This window comes from Lytechinus variegatus, chromosome 12, assembly GCF_018143015.1.
Source record: "Lytechinus variegatus isolate NC3 chromosome 12, Lvar_3.0, whole genome shotgun sequence".
NCBI classification, from domain to species: domain Eukaryota; kingdom Metazoa; phylum Echinodermata; class Echinoidea; order Temnopleuroida; family Toxopneustidae; genus Lytechinus; species Lytechinus variegatus.
The window spans coordinates 33,377,235-33,394,359 of NC_054751.1; the positions used below are offsets into that span (position 1 = coordinate 33,377,235).

The 17,125-nt window shown below is 33.8% G+C and overlaps 1 protein-coding gene across 2 annotated transcripts; it reads right to left on the reverse strand.

Annotated features, from left to right (window-relative positions):
* Window positions 1-3,706: 3,706 nt before the first annotated feature.
* Window positions 3,707-16,632, reverse strand: LOC121425462 (WD repeat-containing protein 54-like). Of its 2 annotated transcripts, XM_041621523.1 has the most exons (9): window positions 16,304-16,632; window positions 14,150-14,212; window positions 12,931-12,997; window positions 12,115-12,168; window positions 10,488-10,520; window positions 9,218-9,425; window positions 8,763-8,925; window positions 8,101-8,169; window positions 3,707-7,621 (listed from the first exon to the last, which is right to left on the reverse strand). In XM_041621523.1, the coding sequence occupies exons 1-9, from the start codon at window positions 16,544-16,546 to the stop codon at window positions 7,490-7,492; spliced, it is 1,032 nt and encodes a 343-aa protein (XP_041477457.1). In that variant the 5' UTR covers window positions 16,547-16,632; the 3' UTR covers window positions 3,707-7,489. The 2 variants fall into 2 exon arrangements, with proteins under 2 accessions (XP_041477457.1, XP_041477458.1); XM_041621524.1 differs by lacking the exon at window positions 10,488-10,520 and having other exon boundaries at window positions 16,304-16,631.
* Window positions 16,633-17,125: the final 493 nt, after the last annotated feature.

The following is a 17,125-nucleotide window of genomic DNA, read 5'->3' on the forward strand; positions in this document are numbered from 1 at the left end:
TCTGAACCCAAATCAGATTGCAGATTACCTTACAGATTGTTCCAGCATACAGATAGATTAGAGATTGGAGTTCAGAGAGTATAGTCACCATCAGACTTACTCATGTTCCTGTGTTATTTGTTATCATAATCAAGTTATCATCTTTAATAAATATGTATGAACTCTACATCTTGCATTGATTTGCTCTTATTAAGTCTGGTTGAAAGTAAAAGTGCAATCGATCCAACACAACAATTAATCAGTGTTAGGTGGCTGAAATAGCTGAAGTATAAAGTCTTCTATATTTTCCCCCAAAATGCTGACAATTTTTATGACATTCCAATAACAACTGGCAGTACATGTATATATGAAAGTATTTGAACATACATCACCATGTCAACTAGTAATTATTATATTCTTTGTGTTATATAGAAAATTTGTTATAGTTAATGTTTGAATTGTATTTTTTCACATGCTTAGAATGTTGCTTGTTGATTTGTTAAGAACATGTCATGTGATTGATTGGAGGTGGTGTTCTTCTTTACAATGATCTCTCAAGTTAACAGCTTTGATAGAGAGTCACAGTGAACAATTAATTTAGGCAATGTCTTTGCTATACACACATTTATAAGCATTAAGAAAACTTCACAAATAATTCTTTGTTACGTCAATGTCAACAAACAGTAATTATTGGCTTATTATTCTGCAATGTCAAAACAGGAATGAAGTATTGAATCATTTGAATGCATTATAAAATATTATCTTCATGATTTCTTTAAAAACTTGACTCAAATGAAAAAAAGTAGTGTTAATCCTCTAGTTTGTTGCAACTCACTTTTGTTTTAACTGACTTGTAAAGGGTCAGTTGAAATTAATATATGTGTTCATTGGTCTTTGCTGAATATTTCATCTTGTTTGTGCTTAAAACCAAAGCTTGTATCATGTCTTTAGTTTATCTGTATATCTCATCTTCACTAGCTGCAGTACTAGAACATTTGTCATTATTGTTAAATAGATTTCTTTCTTTTTACCTTGGTCTTTCTCTACTATGAAATGTTTTCATCTACATGTGCTTCCAAAGTTAGGGTGTATTCAAATCTATGTGACATAGAGATTACATTATATATTTATTTATGAATTCTAACTTTACTTCATATGTGGTAATATGTGTTGAAGATATGATATTGTGTGAATGTAATATAAATGACATGTCATTGTAGCTCTAAAGGGACAAGTTGTATACGTGGTGTTTGATGCTGGGAGCAAAGAAATCAGAGGTAGAATTATGAAAAATAATTTTGATTATCCAACCATTTCTGCTCCAATGAAAAAAAGGGGAAGAAGCTTCTTTTTGTTGTAATGGTATTTAGATCATTCATCTACAAAAACTCTTGTCTTTCCACATTGTGCTGCACTCATCCCAGGTGAGGTGAAGATATGATATTACCTGGCAGGAAGATATGATATTACCTGGCAGGAAGAAATTCCTTGAATGCTCGAGCACCTATACTGTACAGCTAAAGCTGTGGTAATAATAGCAGCACTTTGTATCCTCAGGCAAAAAGCCCTTCCAAAGTACAGTTATTATTATTATTAAGAAAATATAATTACTTCATTTATATTGCTATTCATAGCTAGTTGGACAATTTGTTGTTGACTCAACATGATGACTAAACATAAGAAATTTATTTGTGATCAACAACAATAACAAAAGGTTTTTCAGGGAATTGGGAAAAGGAGCCAAATTTTAATATTGTCTCGTAATAATTCAACTTAGAAAAGCTGAATAATTGGTATTTTATCTGAATAAGATTTGTCATTGATTTGTTTCCCTCTCATTTTCCCTTTCTTTTTTTTTAAACCGAGGTGGGCTTCCCCAGTAAAAATTCAGGAACATGTTATATACTGGCAAGATTTTTCAACTCCTTGAACACCTTCTGTACTATATTATCTGTACTATATTTATTTATGTTGTGAAAAATTCCAGTTCCATGTCTTCCATTTGTAATAAAAAAATGACATTGCTTCTTCTGTATGTTATGGATTCTCTTATTCAATGTAATTGTATTCTATTGCTTTTTAAGTATCTCTGTTCTTCAGACTTTGGCTATCAACAGGGGCGGATCCAGGATTTTCCAAAAGGGGGGGGGGCAAATTTTTCAGAGGAAAATTTTGACAAGCAAACAAAAAAAAAGGTTTCAACCAACCACAAATGAAGGATATTTGTTACCCGAAAAAAATTGACAAAAAAAGGTCTTTTTCATTAAAAATCGTAATTTTGCCTCCCCCCCCTTGATCCACGCCTGGCTATCAGTGTCATTTTTCTCTGTTTGATTAAAAAAGTTTTATTTCTTGTTCAGACATGGAGCAAGTGAACGAAGTTGATGAGACATCACATAAACACATAATTTTTGCAGAGGTAGGACATGTTTTCGCTGTTCTACTACAAAAAGTGGGTGACATAATTCTTGATTTTGGCACAAAATATGAGATTAAGGATCTGCTGAATTTGGAAAATGAAAATGACATATTAAAAGCACATTAAAGCCAGTCGTAAGATAATTCAATTTGAAACTATGAATTCAGTGACAGATAAAATGAAAGAATATCACAAAACAAAGAGCAAGTAATCTAGAATCTGATATCTATTGGTAAAGTTTACTATTGAATTTTCTAAATGAAAAGTAAAGGTTTGGCCAATACAATAATTCACTTCTCAAACATAGAATGGATGTGTAAATTCCTATTTTTCAAACTGCCTAACTTTTTATTGGCTTTAACATAAGTTTGGAAATGTGATGCCCAAGTCTCAACAATATTTTAAAAAGAATATATTTTTTGCACTATGTCTGAACAAGAACTTAAGATATGAATTTTTTTAATGTTGACCTATGAAACCATGTATCAATTTGATGAGATAGAATGATCCATTCATTCAGCATTAAAATGTGTGCAAACACACATCTTGAAATTTTCATCAATAAAAGTCTTGAAGAAGGATATGGAAGTCATCTGAAATATGTTTCAGTTTTGTTCTTGTGGTGCCGTAGCTAGCCACAATTGTTGTACTGCCACAGCATGCCCCCAAATTTTATTTAATTGAAATATTTAATGCCATCTAGAAATTTGTAGAATCATCACAATTTTGCACCACCCCCCCCCCCTGTTTTCTACCAGAATAGATATTCCCCCTCTAGAGATGGAATGGGAGAGGATTTGTAACCCTTTTATCACAGGCCTATAGCAGGGATGGTGCCAAATTTATCTCCCCTCCCCAATTATTGTAGGCCTTTTGAAGAGATGCTTTAGCATGGATCACCCCCCCCCCTCCGCTTCCTGGTAAAAGAAGGATGCAGTTAGGGGGTTTCAAATGAACACTAGTCAGGAACCTAACATTTAATTATTCGTGACATACTTTAAAACATTAAAGCATTTTATTGGGCGAGGAGGAAAGTACTTAGTAATTTTACGGTTATGGGTAACATTTTTCCTAAACTGAGCCCCCAAGTTTTTTTCATCAACAATAAAAAATTAAAATGAGTGGAGGGGGCTAGATGTCTCTTAAAATGATTGGTATCCTTAGCTGGAGTAAATTTGTTGCATTTTGGAAGAAGAATAATCTGTTGTAAATAATATTATTGGAAGCACTAACGAGCAAAGATTAATTTACAAGAGGAGTAAGCTAGAGAATGTGACAATCAAAGAAAACATATTAAAACACAGAGTATACATTTACATACTTTAATAACACACATTATACAAGCAACAATGTGAAATATAAAGATATACTTTTCTTTTCGACAATAATAATTTCTTGATTTCAATACATCATTTCAATACATCATGCTATAACCACATGAACTGTGCACTGTATTTTGTTCTTGATAAGAATTGGAATATTGATATATCAAACAGGTTGTGTAAACATCAACATTATCTCAATCAATCTGTATACTATGACAGCAAACAAGACATTTGAGAATCAATGCATAGAGTACAATATGTTTTATTGAAACAGCTAACACTTTTGTTCAGTGGTCCTCTATCGTCTTAGGTGCTTTGTTGAATATGGTATCAAATTTGAAGATGGAAAAAAAGTGAATTCTCAAAGTTTGAATGATAACTAGCCACATATGCATCCCCTTCACCAAGCTAATTTCTGACTCAAGAAGTCTGTCATACACACTTTCTTATCGCAAGATCAAATTGAACCATCTTGAAAGCATTGAATTTCACTGGCTTTAACTATTCATTGTTTTCCACTTGATTTGATCCAATACTTTAACATCCATGATGCATAATCTACTTGAATGCTTGCTTGAGGCCTGCTAGACATAGCAACAATTACATGCAAACTGGATCTGAAGTATTGTAATCCATTCATTAGTAGGATCATGTTGAGAAATCTTGTCATCTCTCCATTTTGAAGTAGGATTATTTGACAGTTTCTATAAAAGACATTGGCTTCATTTGATGTAAAGCTGACTTGAAATAGCTGATTATCCATATATATATAAATATACATGTATTATTTCAATGAGTATGAATTACAAAAGCAAATTACAATTTGTACATTGAAAAACAACCATCAAATAACAAAGAAATGTCAAAACATTGATGTTATTAATGTATAAAATGGTAAATACACATACCATACATTGCACATCAATAAGAAACACTACAACATGCTGAATACATCTTGCAATATAAAATTTAATAACTAGCAAATAAAAATGCCACATTTTTTTATACCAGCACAACACACAAATATTGATTTATAAGCAAGAGGAATGTACAGTAGATTTGGGTATCCTATCTGCTTTCATATTGGCAGGAATATTAAAGGGATAAATAGTAGTTTAGAAAAAGAAATCTTGTGCTGAATGTTGGCAGAGCCAGACAAACCTCAAGTAACAATTGATCAGGATCTCATTATTTTTTTTTATAAAAACAAATGGGGAATGTAGTACCATAAAGACCGTTCAGACAATTTATTACACTTTCTCCATCAAATTTTCTCTAAACATTGCTAATTTTTTTTTTTTATTATTTCATTCGGGTAGTAAGTAAACTTGGCATGATGTACATTTTACTTTTCTTTGTATCATCTACAAAATACAAGTGGGACGGGACATTAATTACCGCACATGAATACAGTACAAGGATGGACATATTTTGCAAGAGAAGGGATATCCATCTGAATTGGATGAATCCATTTTATTCCATGTCCAAAAAAATTGCTTAGGTATGGCATGAAGCGTGTCATGACTTCCTAAAAAACAGCAATACCACAAGTAAAATTAGTCAAGAGTTGACAATAAAGCAAACTGTGCAACTCTATTGACCAAACATAAACTTGATGTGCCTGCTTTTATACTAAGATTAAGCACTTAAATAACATCTCAAAAGCTAGCTACTCAGAACCATTTCTAGTACATCCTAAATAGCATTTTCACACATTTTATTTTCATTCTATTCAAGCAATGCTACATCTGCCTCTACAAATATACGCTTTAATCAACCTACTGTATAGTCCTGATATACAGATAAACAATCTAGTACATCTAAATCACCATCGCTGCAATAATAACTTCATGTAAATATAATTTCACTTTTGATACAATATACACAATATCTCAAGGTGATATCAATATTAAATAAGGACGGTGCAAGTATAATAGAAGTACTAATAGTTTGAAATCTAATGAATACAACTGAAACTATATTCTGTAGCTGAAATGGCAATCGAACGAAAGCCAGTATCCGTAGCAACCATGAAGAAACATCACCATTGCTTCCTATCAATATTTTACAAAGAACATCCAACGTTTTACTCTCAGAAACAAAACAAAATAGCAAAAATCCTTGATAAACTTTACTTCTTAATTCAAATGACACCATTATGAGATATTCATGAATAAAGGCACACATCCCTTTTACAACCTAACATTCTGGCATATACAAGAAACAAGACTGTAAGTCAATGCATGTCGGGGATTGACCAATTGGTTCAGCAAATTACAAGATGTTGTCAAGAGGTGCAATAAAAACAATTACAAGCAGAATATGTTTGGAACCTTGTACTGCTTTAAAAGAGCCATATTGGTGTAATTACAATGGTAGAACAAACTGATCTGTAAAATTTGTTTCTAAAGATTCTTTTAATCAACGTCATTTCAATCCTATGATTTATCATGACAGCCTATCACACGTACAATGAAGTGCTAAAGCAAAATAAATTTACATTTAGACTACAGTACCTTGTAATCATTTTATTAGGTTCAATTCTAAATATTTATAATACTCTTAATGATGTCGGCAAGATCTTAATCCCTACTACAAAAGGATATTTCAGGATATCAGTAGAAACTCAGCTCTTCCTTCATATGCCTAGGGATTGACATCCTCTGGATAAAGAAAAGGGGGGTCATCAAAGCACCACGTCCCGTACCACCAATATATGTGAGTGCCCCCCCCCCCTGGGTTGAATACCATTGCTAAAAATTACACTCAATTACATGAATACACATTTGACTTGGGGTGTCATTGTTTTCAGTACATCAAATCATTATAATCATTATATTCAAAGTACTTAAGAATGTACTATTAAAGTATCGACCTAACATTTTGCCCGCCAAGGTGTCAGATCTGATAACTATCCTTGACTTTGATTGGCTAAGGAGCACTGTTACTATGGTAACTTTCTGATAAAATGACACTTGTTGGATAAAAAATCTTCAAGTCTTTACAAATTATGCTCTCCCTGGCTTTTTACTGCAAAATGTTTGCAATCAATCACAAAATAACAAAACTCTAGCAAGATTGTTATTGCATGTTTATTTTGAACCAGATATTGAGCAGAAACCGATCCGAGCTATTCTTTCATGTTTGCAATCTTTGAAAAATCTTTGTGCTGTTGGGCCCAGGTAATGCACTAGTTCAAAAAGACAATCTCAAGTTACCCATAAAAACTAATTCATGCAATGAAATATTACTTAAACTTTAATGTTGTGCAGCATCTAAGTTACCCTTAAGACAACATGTAAAGGAATGTTCATCATTATACATATTCCTCTTACCTACATAAAATCATCATTTAAAAGACTCTTGTTCTTACATCAGCCCTTTAAGAAAACCTTACACTCACGGGTAGCGTTTCATAAACACAAAATAGTCAGTGAATTTCAATGATCAATATGCTCTGAGCCAATCAAATGCTAGGAATGGTAGCTTATAACAATGGTCAGTGAAAATTACTAACCACTAGAGTGAAAATTAATAACCACTAGTTTCATGAAACGCTCCAATTACCTATAATCATCTGCTAAATATGAACTAAATATTCCACTTTGGCTCAAAATCAGATTTTTAACACAAGAAAAAGTTTCCTAAGTGCTAACTTTCTTTACCTAAATATGATCCTGAAATGTGATGAGATCAAAGTCCAACTATTCATTAAGAGGAATGATGATATACCAGCATCATCTGTCAAGAATAATAATAAAATCCTCTATCCCTTAGTAAAACATACAACCTCAGGGGCATCATATCCACTCACACAGAAAGAATGGCCTTCTTTGTCAAGGAATTTAGCACCACATAACTGAATATCTGTGATGCATTCTTGGTAGGCAAGCGATACCTGTAAGTACAGAATTCAGAAAGAAAGAAATTAACGACACATTACTAGTTTTTTTATTATTCCTACAGAAGCAAAAAAAAAATCAACCCCTCTTCCTTGTGTAACCTTATTTTAATTAGGCTATTACAGACCAGGATATACTGGGGGAGGGAGGTCAATTTGACCATCCCCCCCTTCAGATCTGATTGCAAGATCGCAGCGATTATTTGCAATTGCACAAAGCCGGATGTAAACTTCAAGACTGTGAAGGTTAAAAAAAATTGTTTATATTTTTCAATTAAATATGCAAGTAAGCGTATGAAATTTGCCCTAGATTTGATTTTTTGTGTATGTTTTCGCCTTTAACTCATTTAATATTGCTAATAGAATGCTAATTATTGGTGAGAGTATCATTTTTGACATTTCTAACAAATATCACACTTGTTGTGGGTGAGGATAACGTATGAAACCATCCAATGTGGAATTACTCATGTCCTTACCTTTGCTTGGTTATCATCTGATTTTAAAGACCAAACTCTCAACATTGTGTCTTCTGATGTTGACAATAACTGCAAACAACAATAAAAATGTAAAAAAGTTTCAGAATATATGTATATGGATATTCATCTAAGTCAAAGGGTCACCACCTCAACTGTTTATATTCATTGTTCTTACGGCCCGCTATGCCTCCATTGGCATGTAGGGCAGCAACGAATGTCCTCCACTTCTGTCGGTCCTGGGCCAAGATCTATACAGTTCTCCATGTGTGCCTTACGTTTTTTAGTTCTCCCTCTACTGTTCTGCGCCATTTTATTTATTGTGCACTTGTTTTATTCACCTTTCAGCTCCGAGAACCTGTTTAAGCAGAACTTATAGTAGACTTATGCTTGGGTTTTAGCTTGTTACTAATAATATAATAGATGATTTCTTACTTTTCTGAATTGAGATATAATGGTGTCTAACGCACAGTTTGTGATTAATGTCAATTGTGCACTGATACTTAATATTTACCATAGTCTATTCAAATCGCACAACCTCCCACTCCAGTGAAATTTTGCATCAAATATCTACAGACTTTACATTAAAAGAAAATGATCATCTTATAAAAGAACATATATTATCACAAAAAATACATTTTGAACAAAAAAATTGGCTAACTTACCAGTCCAGCAGATGGAGCAAGATCCATGGCATGGATCCACTTAGCATGTGCACATATTTCAGTCATCAGGTTTCCTTTCTGAGTATCAAAGATACGAATATGACCTGTTCCATATCCTCCTATCACTAGATTCTTGTACAGACAGAGAGATGAACATGTAGCCCTGGTAGAAACAAAATATAGATTTCATAAATAAACAGCTTTCACAAATAAATAGATTTCAGAAATAAATAGATTAAACATGTATAAAGATAGACAGAAATAGATTTCATTAAAAAAAGTTTCATGAGACTCTCCTTCAGTGTATTAAAAAAAGGTACCTTCCAGATATCCAAAAAGAAAATAATCAATTCATCACAAATCATTACAAATATTCTATTTGTATAGTAAATCTGTAAGCATAAGTTAGCTCGGCATCTTAAAGTTAATCTTCGAATGAAAATAAGTATACTGACCCTCCGCCATTGATTCTGGTCAGCTGATAGAACTTTGGTCCGGCCTGCCAGACCATTATACATCCACTGTCATCCCCACTAGCCATCATATCCCCAGCACCAGCTACAGCACTAATAGGATAAGAGTGACCGCTTAGCGTCTCACTCAACTGGACATTGGTACCTCGGGATGGTATAGAAAACACAAGAACAGAGCCTGTTGATGTACCTATAATAAATGATAATAAAAAACAAGAAATAATGACTGTAGTGATGCATATCATTAATGGTAAAATGAAACTTCCACTTCAATCAAAATATTACACAAGCTATAAACCTATAACTCAGCCTAGAGCTGGCTTGGTAAAAATTCTACTTCTGCTACTACCACCACTGCTGCTATCATCTCAAACTTGGAAATTGTTTCAATTTTCTAGTAAATATACATCATTATAAAACTAAAAGTCAATCCAACTTTAATCGATCCAGAAAGAAAATTAATTTAAAAACAAAAAGTAAAAGAGAGAGGGAGGGAATTCTTATTTATATACATCAACTGATGAAACACTTGTCAAACAAATGGGCAATAAAGCTGGAATAATGAGATGCAGGTTTGAAAACAAAACATAATGTGCAGTACTGGTAATTAAAAGAGGGTGAACAGTGGATGTTCTATATTTTGTAGGACACTGTTACATAGACTGACAAAATAGTAGGTACATATATTGTTTGGATCATGAATGTCTGTTCATACCTTGCATGCATAACATGGGGGAAATGACATGGGGTCGGTGTGAAATCACTCCCAAATTACCCCTAAAGACCTGGTAAATTTAATCAAAAGAGCCCGTGAAATATCCACGGAGTCCACTAGAATAAGTAATACAATGTAACAAATTTGAAAAAAATCAAATATTTGGGAAGGTGAGCTAAAAAACTCACCAGAAGCCCCCCTCCCCCCTCAAAAAAAAAAAATCTCTGATGCTTTTAAACACAGCCCAAATTCTGATCACAGATCATGGTATCACTGAGGGAGGGGGAGGGGGGGGGGTATGCCAGGGAATGATGATACAGTCCAATAGAATATTGTGAATCCATGGGCATGGGAACCCTAGGTTTAGGATATGGATTTTAAAAACTTAGGCATGCGATGTTCTAAATGCACTTGCTGGCAGACTCAAATCCAGTGGGTATTTTACAACTAAAAATAAAATGTGTGCATGAAATCTAGATGTAACTGCAACCTGTGCTGAGTGCTGATACAAGTTCATAGTAGTGAGAAATACTGAACCTGGTGATTCGCGGTCATGGACGAATGCTGCCCCTGAACGCATTTAGGTAGATGGAAGGAGAAAAATGCCACTACAATAAATATTGTGCTATTCTAGATTCTGTGTAGCCTATAACATGTATACGCAGAGGACGAACTTCTGTCTTTGCATTAATGAGTCTGATGCTCATATACGGTAAGTCAGTAATACTTCTGATGTGGAAGAGTATGAAGCATGGCTACTGGTCTGTACACTCTTGCGTTAGCTTTTGTTGTTTTATCTACTAGGATTTAGCTGCGTTTTTTTCATTACTAGAACCTGCCACTGGACATTCGTCTATAAAAAACAACAAGAAGTAACGCAAGACCTGAGTGGCTGCACAGCCAGGAGTGATAGTCTTCTCTATCAGACATATTGCTGATGTTTGAAATAACAGCATCAGACTTGTAAAGGCAAAGACAAAAGCTGTATCCTCTGCCTATAGGTTAGAGGCCAGACTCTGTGCTATCCTCCTAATGTACAATACAAATAGGAAGTGTCTACATAAGGGCATTTTCACGGTAACTAACGTTACACGGCACAATTTTCATTGTGTGTATGAATATCTCTTTAAATGATTGGAGTTTGCTTTTACGGTAAGTAAATTCCCATCATTTGTTGTTTTAGAGATAATCATACACACAATGAAAAGTGTGTAAAATTGTGCCGTGTAAAGTCAGTTACCGTGAAAATGCCCATAAGAGCTTTGCATTTCATACTATACCTTTACTCATTTGGGTTTAATCTCTATGAATTCATACTGTAATGTTTACCATTTCAATAGCGTTAAGTGCTGATAATTAGAGGGTATAATTTTCTATAAGGAAATTTGGGAAATTAATAATTTTCTTATTTTTTCAGATTAGTGGGTGTTTTTTCTACATCTTCTTCTTTTTCACTTCTTAAATAAAAAACTGTTTAATTGGGTGATAAGATTACACAACCTGTACATTCCTTCAGTTCAGAAATTGCTTTTAAAAGTAGTGGTAAACCTTGTCCCATGGGTTATGCAATATTACAAAGTTGCTTGGGTTGGACAGTGCTGAAACTAATTACTAAAGCACAGCTTCAGCCAAGAAAGTTAAAAATGTGCATGAAGAATTGACAAGCAAAATAAAAAAGTTGATATGTCATAGGAATAGCAGAACAAGCAGATCAACTGAATATAGATAGAGCAAGTCTATTACAGGATGAATTTCCAAATATATCGTTATTGTCAAATGGAATTTCATTTGGATAAGAATGCCCCCTTATCTACACATTCCCCGATTGTATCAACTTCAATCAGTGTCATTGTAAACCACAATTACAATGGTTCAACCTCATTCTAAATATATACATAAAAAAATGAAATGAAGCATGGATCCACAAGCATTTTGGTCAAAGACACTTACAAAGTCTTTTGACTTTCGTATTTGGTTTGATCTTTTTTATCTCAACATCTTTATAACTGTGTGTTTCAACAAACCCTGACAAAACTTTCTGGATTCATACAAAAATTATATGTTTATTTTACTCTTATTTTTTAGCTTGTTTGTGAGGAAGTACATGTCCTGTAGATACAGACAGAAGATCATTAACCACATAAAGAAAAAGCATGACACTTACCAACTGCAATAAAACTGTCTAGAACAGATGCTATCCCTCGGGTAAACAAAAAACCTTCATGAAAAAAAATGTATACAACATGTTTTAATTAGTAAGATTTGGTAGCTTTGTGAAGTCTTCATTTTTATTGAAGATTGAATGTCTAATTTGTTGTTATTTCACAATACACATTGTTTTTAGAGGGAAAGATGCATTTTTTGGGGCGTCGTGATCTAGTGGTTGTTTTCTTTCAGCAAGAAATTTACCAAAATTGTGCTGCACTCAACCCAGGTGAGGTGAATCAGTACCAAGTAGGAAGAAATTGCTTGAATGCTTGAGCGTCTATATAGGCAGCACAGCGAAAGCCGTGGTAATAACACCAGCACTTTTTATCCTTGGACAAAAAGTGCTATACAAATCCAGCTATTATTATTATTATTGAGATCTTTGCATAACATGTCTCAAATCAACAAATTTTTCACTATTTAAACTGGGATTTTTCAATTAAGTCTCATCTTTATACGGAGAGCTCATGGGCGTTGCATGTCAGTTTTCATTAGAAATCGCACAACTGCCTCTATGTGCAGAAAGGGTATCGCACAGACTTAGGACACATTTACTACCATACTATTATCATTATACACTTTATTTAACAATTGCTATTCTTAACTGACTTGATTTCTATTTGCTGTTTATATACTTAACTTACTTTAACTTACTGCTCCTAGTGCATTCTATAGAATGCATTTAGCGCAAATAAATCATATATATTATTAGCTATCATTTATTGATATCCTTACAAATAACAAATATGAAAATGAAATACAATGAATTTACCGTCATTGCCATCAGAGTTGAATAGAGCATGCCAGAATACCAATGCTGAGCTGTCTGGTTCAAACATCTACAAACAAAATAAATATATCAATAGCAGAATGAACAATTTAATACATTACTAAATGGGTGAATATGATCTCACCAGCACCCATTCCTGATTCCCAGGATGTTGAATTAAAAAAAAAATTCATATTGTAACTTACATTTAAACCTCCAAAACTTGAAAACATCTTTGCATAAAAAATCTATACATTCTTTACATATCTGTGCCTGCATCAGTCTAAGGTTAGATGAATTGATAAAGCATTTTCATATTTTGTTGACTTTCAATAATCCAATTATGACAATTAACAAAGTAGGGGGAATTGTATCTATTTTGCTCACTTTTCACTCCAACTATTGTCCATCTCCAGGAAACGCATGTACATGTACGTGTATGTGTGATGGAAATATTGTCAGTCTACATCTGTGTTGTTTACTTTCAGTTTGGTCTCATCCAACATGTTCTAATCCAAGGTTGTCTCAAATGTTCATCTCCAAACTATTTCGTCTCATCTTATTCACCAATTACCATTTTGTTTAATTTTCAGTGAGGTTAGACCTTGGTCCAATATCCACTGGTTATGAATCAACTTTTTATTTGACAAAGATAAAAATAATTGGTATCTAAACAAAAATGAGCATTAAACTGACTGGGCATTAGACTACAGTAAATGAGGGTTGGACTAAAAATGGTATAAAGCAAGTGTAGTGCAGACAAAACACAAATAATCACATATTGGCAGTAGACTGAATGGGTTTAGTCCATGTGATATTAGTAGATCAACAGCTGTAGACCAGGGGCCTGTTTCATAAAACTTGTTAACAAATTTGTAATAACAGTTTAAAACTACTGAAATCATTTGATTTGATTTACATGTAATTGGCTGATATTATTACTGTAACAGAAGTTGTACATGTATTTGTTATTCTAACAAGTTTTTATCAAATGACACCCAAGTGCACGTAAACCTACATGTATGAGATCTTCTATTGTCTTTACTTTTACATCTTTATTGGAAAAACATTGACATTATTCTGGAGAGTTTGTCACTTTCTAATGCAATTTTGTATAAATGTATAGATGGTATGCATGTGATAAATGTATATAATGTAACAAATCTCCATGTGGACAATAAAATGAAATTGAATTGAAATGAATAGAAAAGTAGTTTCTCACCTGTACACCTTTCTGGCAGCATACCACCATTAGAGTTCTTGAAGGCAACTCACAGAATTTAGCCTAAAGTATGTAAGAGGAAGAAATAAGCACATTAACAGTAGAGGTGCTGGTCCAAAAATTGGGATTGTCCCAGAAAACAAGGATGTCCTCATAAACCAGGACAAATCATGTCTTGAGAAAATGAGATTGCCCGACTTCATGGGGACATTTTTTTTTTACAATTACAGGGATTGAGTGCTAAAAATAGATTCAGTGACCTCAACTCACACCCAAGTTCACTATCTATTTTTCATGACTTACCATTTCCAATAATCTTGTTATGAAACCTGATATGTTTACATTGACTACTACTAGTGCACTCAAAGAGAAATCTTTGAAAACTGAGACAGTCCCTGTAAACTGGGACGATCCCAATTTTCTGACCAGCACCTCTGAAACTGCATGCAAGTAGAGATACTGCACAAAAGTATTACAAGTTGTTAATCAGAATACAATTAACAATATTCAGCTCTCACTGAAGTGCTATTAAAATTAATGTTAAAGACAACCTGATCATCCAGGTCTTGGCAAATCATTATAAATCAGGAAAACACCAACCCAAATACTTCTGTCACTTATTGTAAAATTTATTGGTCGTGTTCACTAATTTCATAACATTATTCTGAGCCGAGTTAGTATTCTGAATATTCTTGTGACACTAACATATGAATGAATGTAAAGAATATTTTACTCGGTTGATAAATACTACCACCCCTAAACTAAAGCGATGCCTGTGACAATTTTTTTTCCTGATACTGAGCAAGATCGCTCACTCAGAATCAGAATAAATTTTACCCCAAAATTAAAGGTCAAGTTCATCCCAGAAAAATGTTGATTTGAATAAATAGGGAAAATTCAATCTAGCATCACGCTGAAAATTTCATCAAAATCGGACATCAAGAAATTTATGACATTTTAAGTTTAAGCTTGTTTTTCATGAAACAGTGATAAAAAACAATTCAGTGAAATGCAAATGAGGCAGTCGATGATGTACTTCACTCACTATTTCTTGTTTTTTTATGTTTGATTTATATATGGTAGTGGATCGTATTACCGAACACTTTTCATGAATTTGATCATATCAAACACATTATTCCAATAAAATTTACCAAACTTTCACCATAAATACACAAATACCTACAAAATATAAATATGGAGAAATTTTGCCGAAATTGTTTTTCATTTTTACGACATCAGCTTCCAATCGGACCCCTCTTCGCAAGTGAAAAATTTTGGTCACTTGAAAAGGTATCGTATTACCGAACGTGTGTTTTCTATGGGAAAAGTTGGGAAAACAACAGTCAAAGTCACTGATGAGCTATTTTGACCATATTTTATTGTTTCGAGGATATAAAGACTTCGAAATTGTGTTTTTGATAATTTTTCATCTTTTTTCTATTTAAGTTCCCTTTGGAAGGAAGTTGCAAGGGTTTGAGCGTATTTGATTATTTTCTGACGCATATGATGCGCGCGTTCGGTAATACAAGGCCGGTCGGTAATACAATCACTCACTATACAATATTTCATCTTTTACAGATCTTACCTTTACAATAAGGACCAACTTGTCTGAACAAACTAGTATTAAGCAATGATAATTCCACATGTTCAGGAGGAATTAATCGCTGTTTCACTTGATAATGAGAAAATTCGAAATTTCACATCTTTATAGGCCTAGAAATAATTCTACATCATGTTTTCTAGGACTAGGTCAGATCTAATGAAATACAAATTAAATAAGTTGGTGAGTGGATGACATCAGATTCTCATCTACGTACTAACCAGGATGTGCATATATAACTGCTTTTTAATAAATTAAGCGAAAATTTGAAATGTCATAACTTTCTTTTGATATTTTCAGTGCTACAGTACTGTACTGCTATTAACGTTAGTGTTAAATTTTTGTTGGATCTTGTAACATACCTTGTTGCAGGCGTAAAGTTTTACCTATAAAAACTTGTTTGCCCCTCTCCTTCCAATTTCTTTATTCAAATCAACTTTTTTTGGGTGGACTTGTCCTTTAAATAAGTCCCCAGTCACTTAAGTTAAAATGGCCTAGGATAATCTCGAAATTTCGCTCCAAATTTTCTGAAATAAATGAGACTTCATAATTACCTCCAGAATGGCTGCATTTTGAGTGACACCGGCAACATCTTTGCAATGCAGTTGTCGCTGTGTGACGTTGGGACCGACACCGCTCCCCGCTCCATCCCCGGCGCAGTTCGAGATGTTCACCACCGCTTTATGAACAACAGCGTAGCAAGTCACATTCCGTTCCGGTGAGCAAAGCACCGACAGATTGTTGTATCTTAAAGATGCGGAACTTTTTAAATGTACCGATTTCGACTTGTGATACATGATGATAAAGATGTAATTTCAGTTCCTTCAGGGTCAAATCAGTCATTCATTCAGCTCAGTGGCGTCTTGTAGTGAAGGCCGCGAAGGTAAGAATTGATTTCTATATTTCGACGCAGATGGCGGCAGATACATATCAGAGAGAAGATCAAGATAGAGTAGGCTGAGAGGGAAGGGAAATCTGCTATCAAATTCATATCATTTGTCCTGTCAGTCTTGATTTTCTAAATTTATTTTCTCTTATATTTATCAGAAAAAGGTCCAGGATTTCCTAGAGGTGCACACCAATTAGTCTCATTTTGTTTGGCTTTTTTTCAGTCGAAAAAGAGGGTGTACATAAAAAAGGGATCCAATTTATAACCACCTAGAGGGGACAAGTAAAAAAAAGTTTCAATCCAAGTAGGCAAAATGTCCTTACAACACCTCAAGCAAGGAAAAATACTTTTATTTAAATCCTCACTTCAAAAGTTGGGGGTAAGTGGGATCAAAAGATGGATGGCAATAGGTTTGGCCAAGGAGGGGGGGGGGGGGACAAGTCACTTGTGAATCATACTCCCCCCATCTTTGATACACGTATGCCTC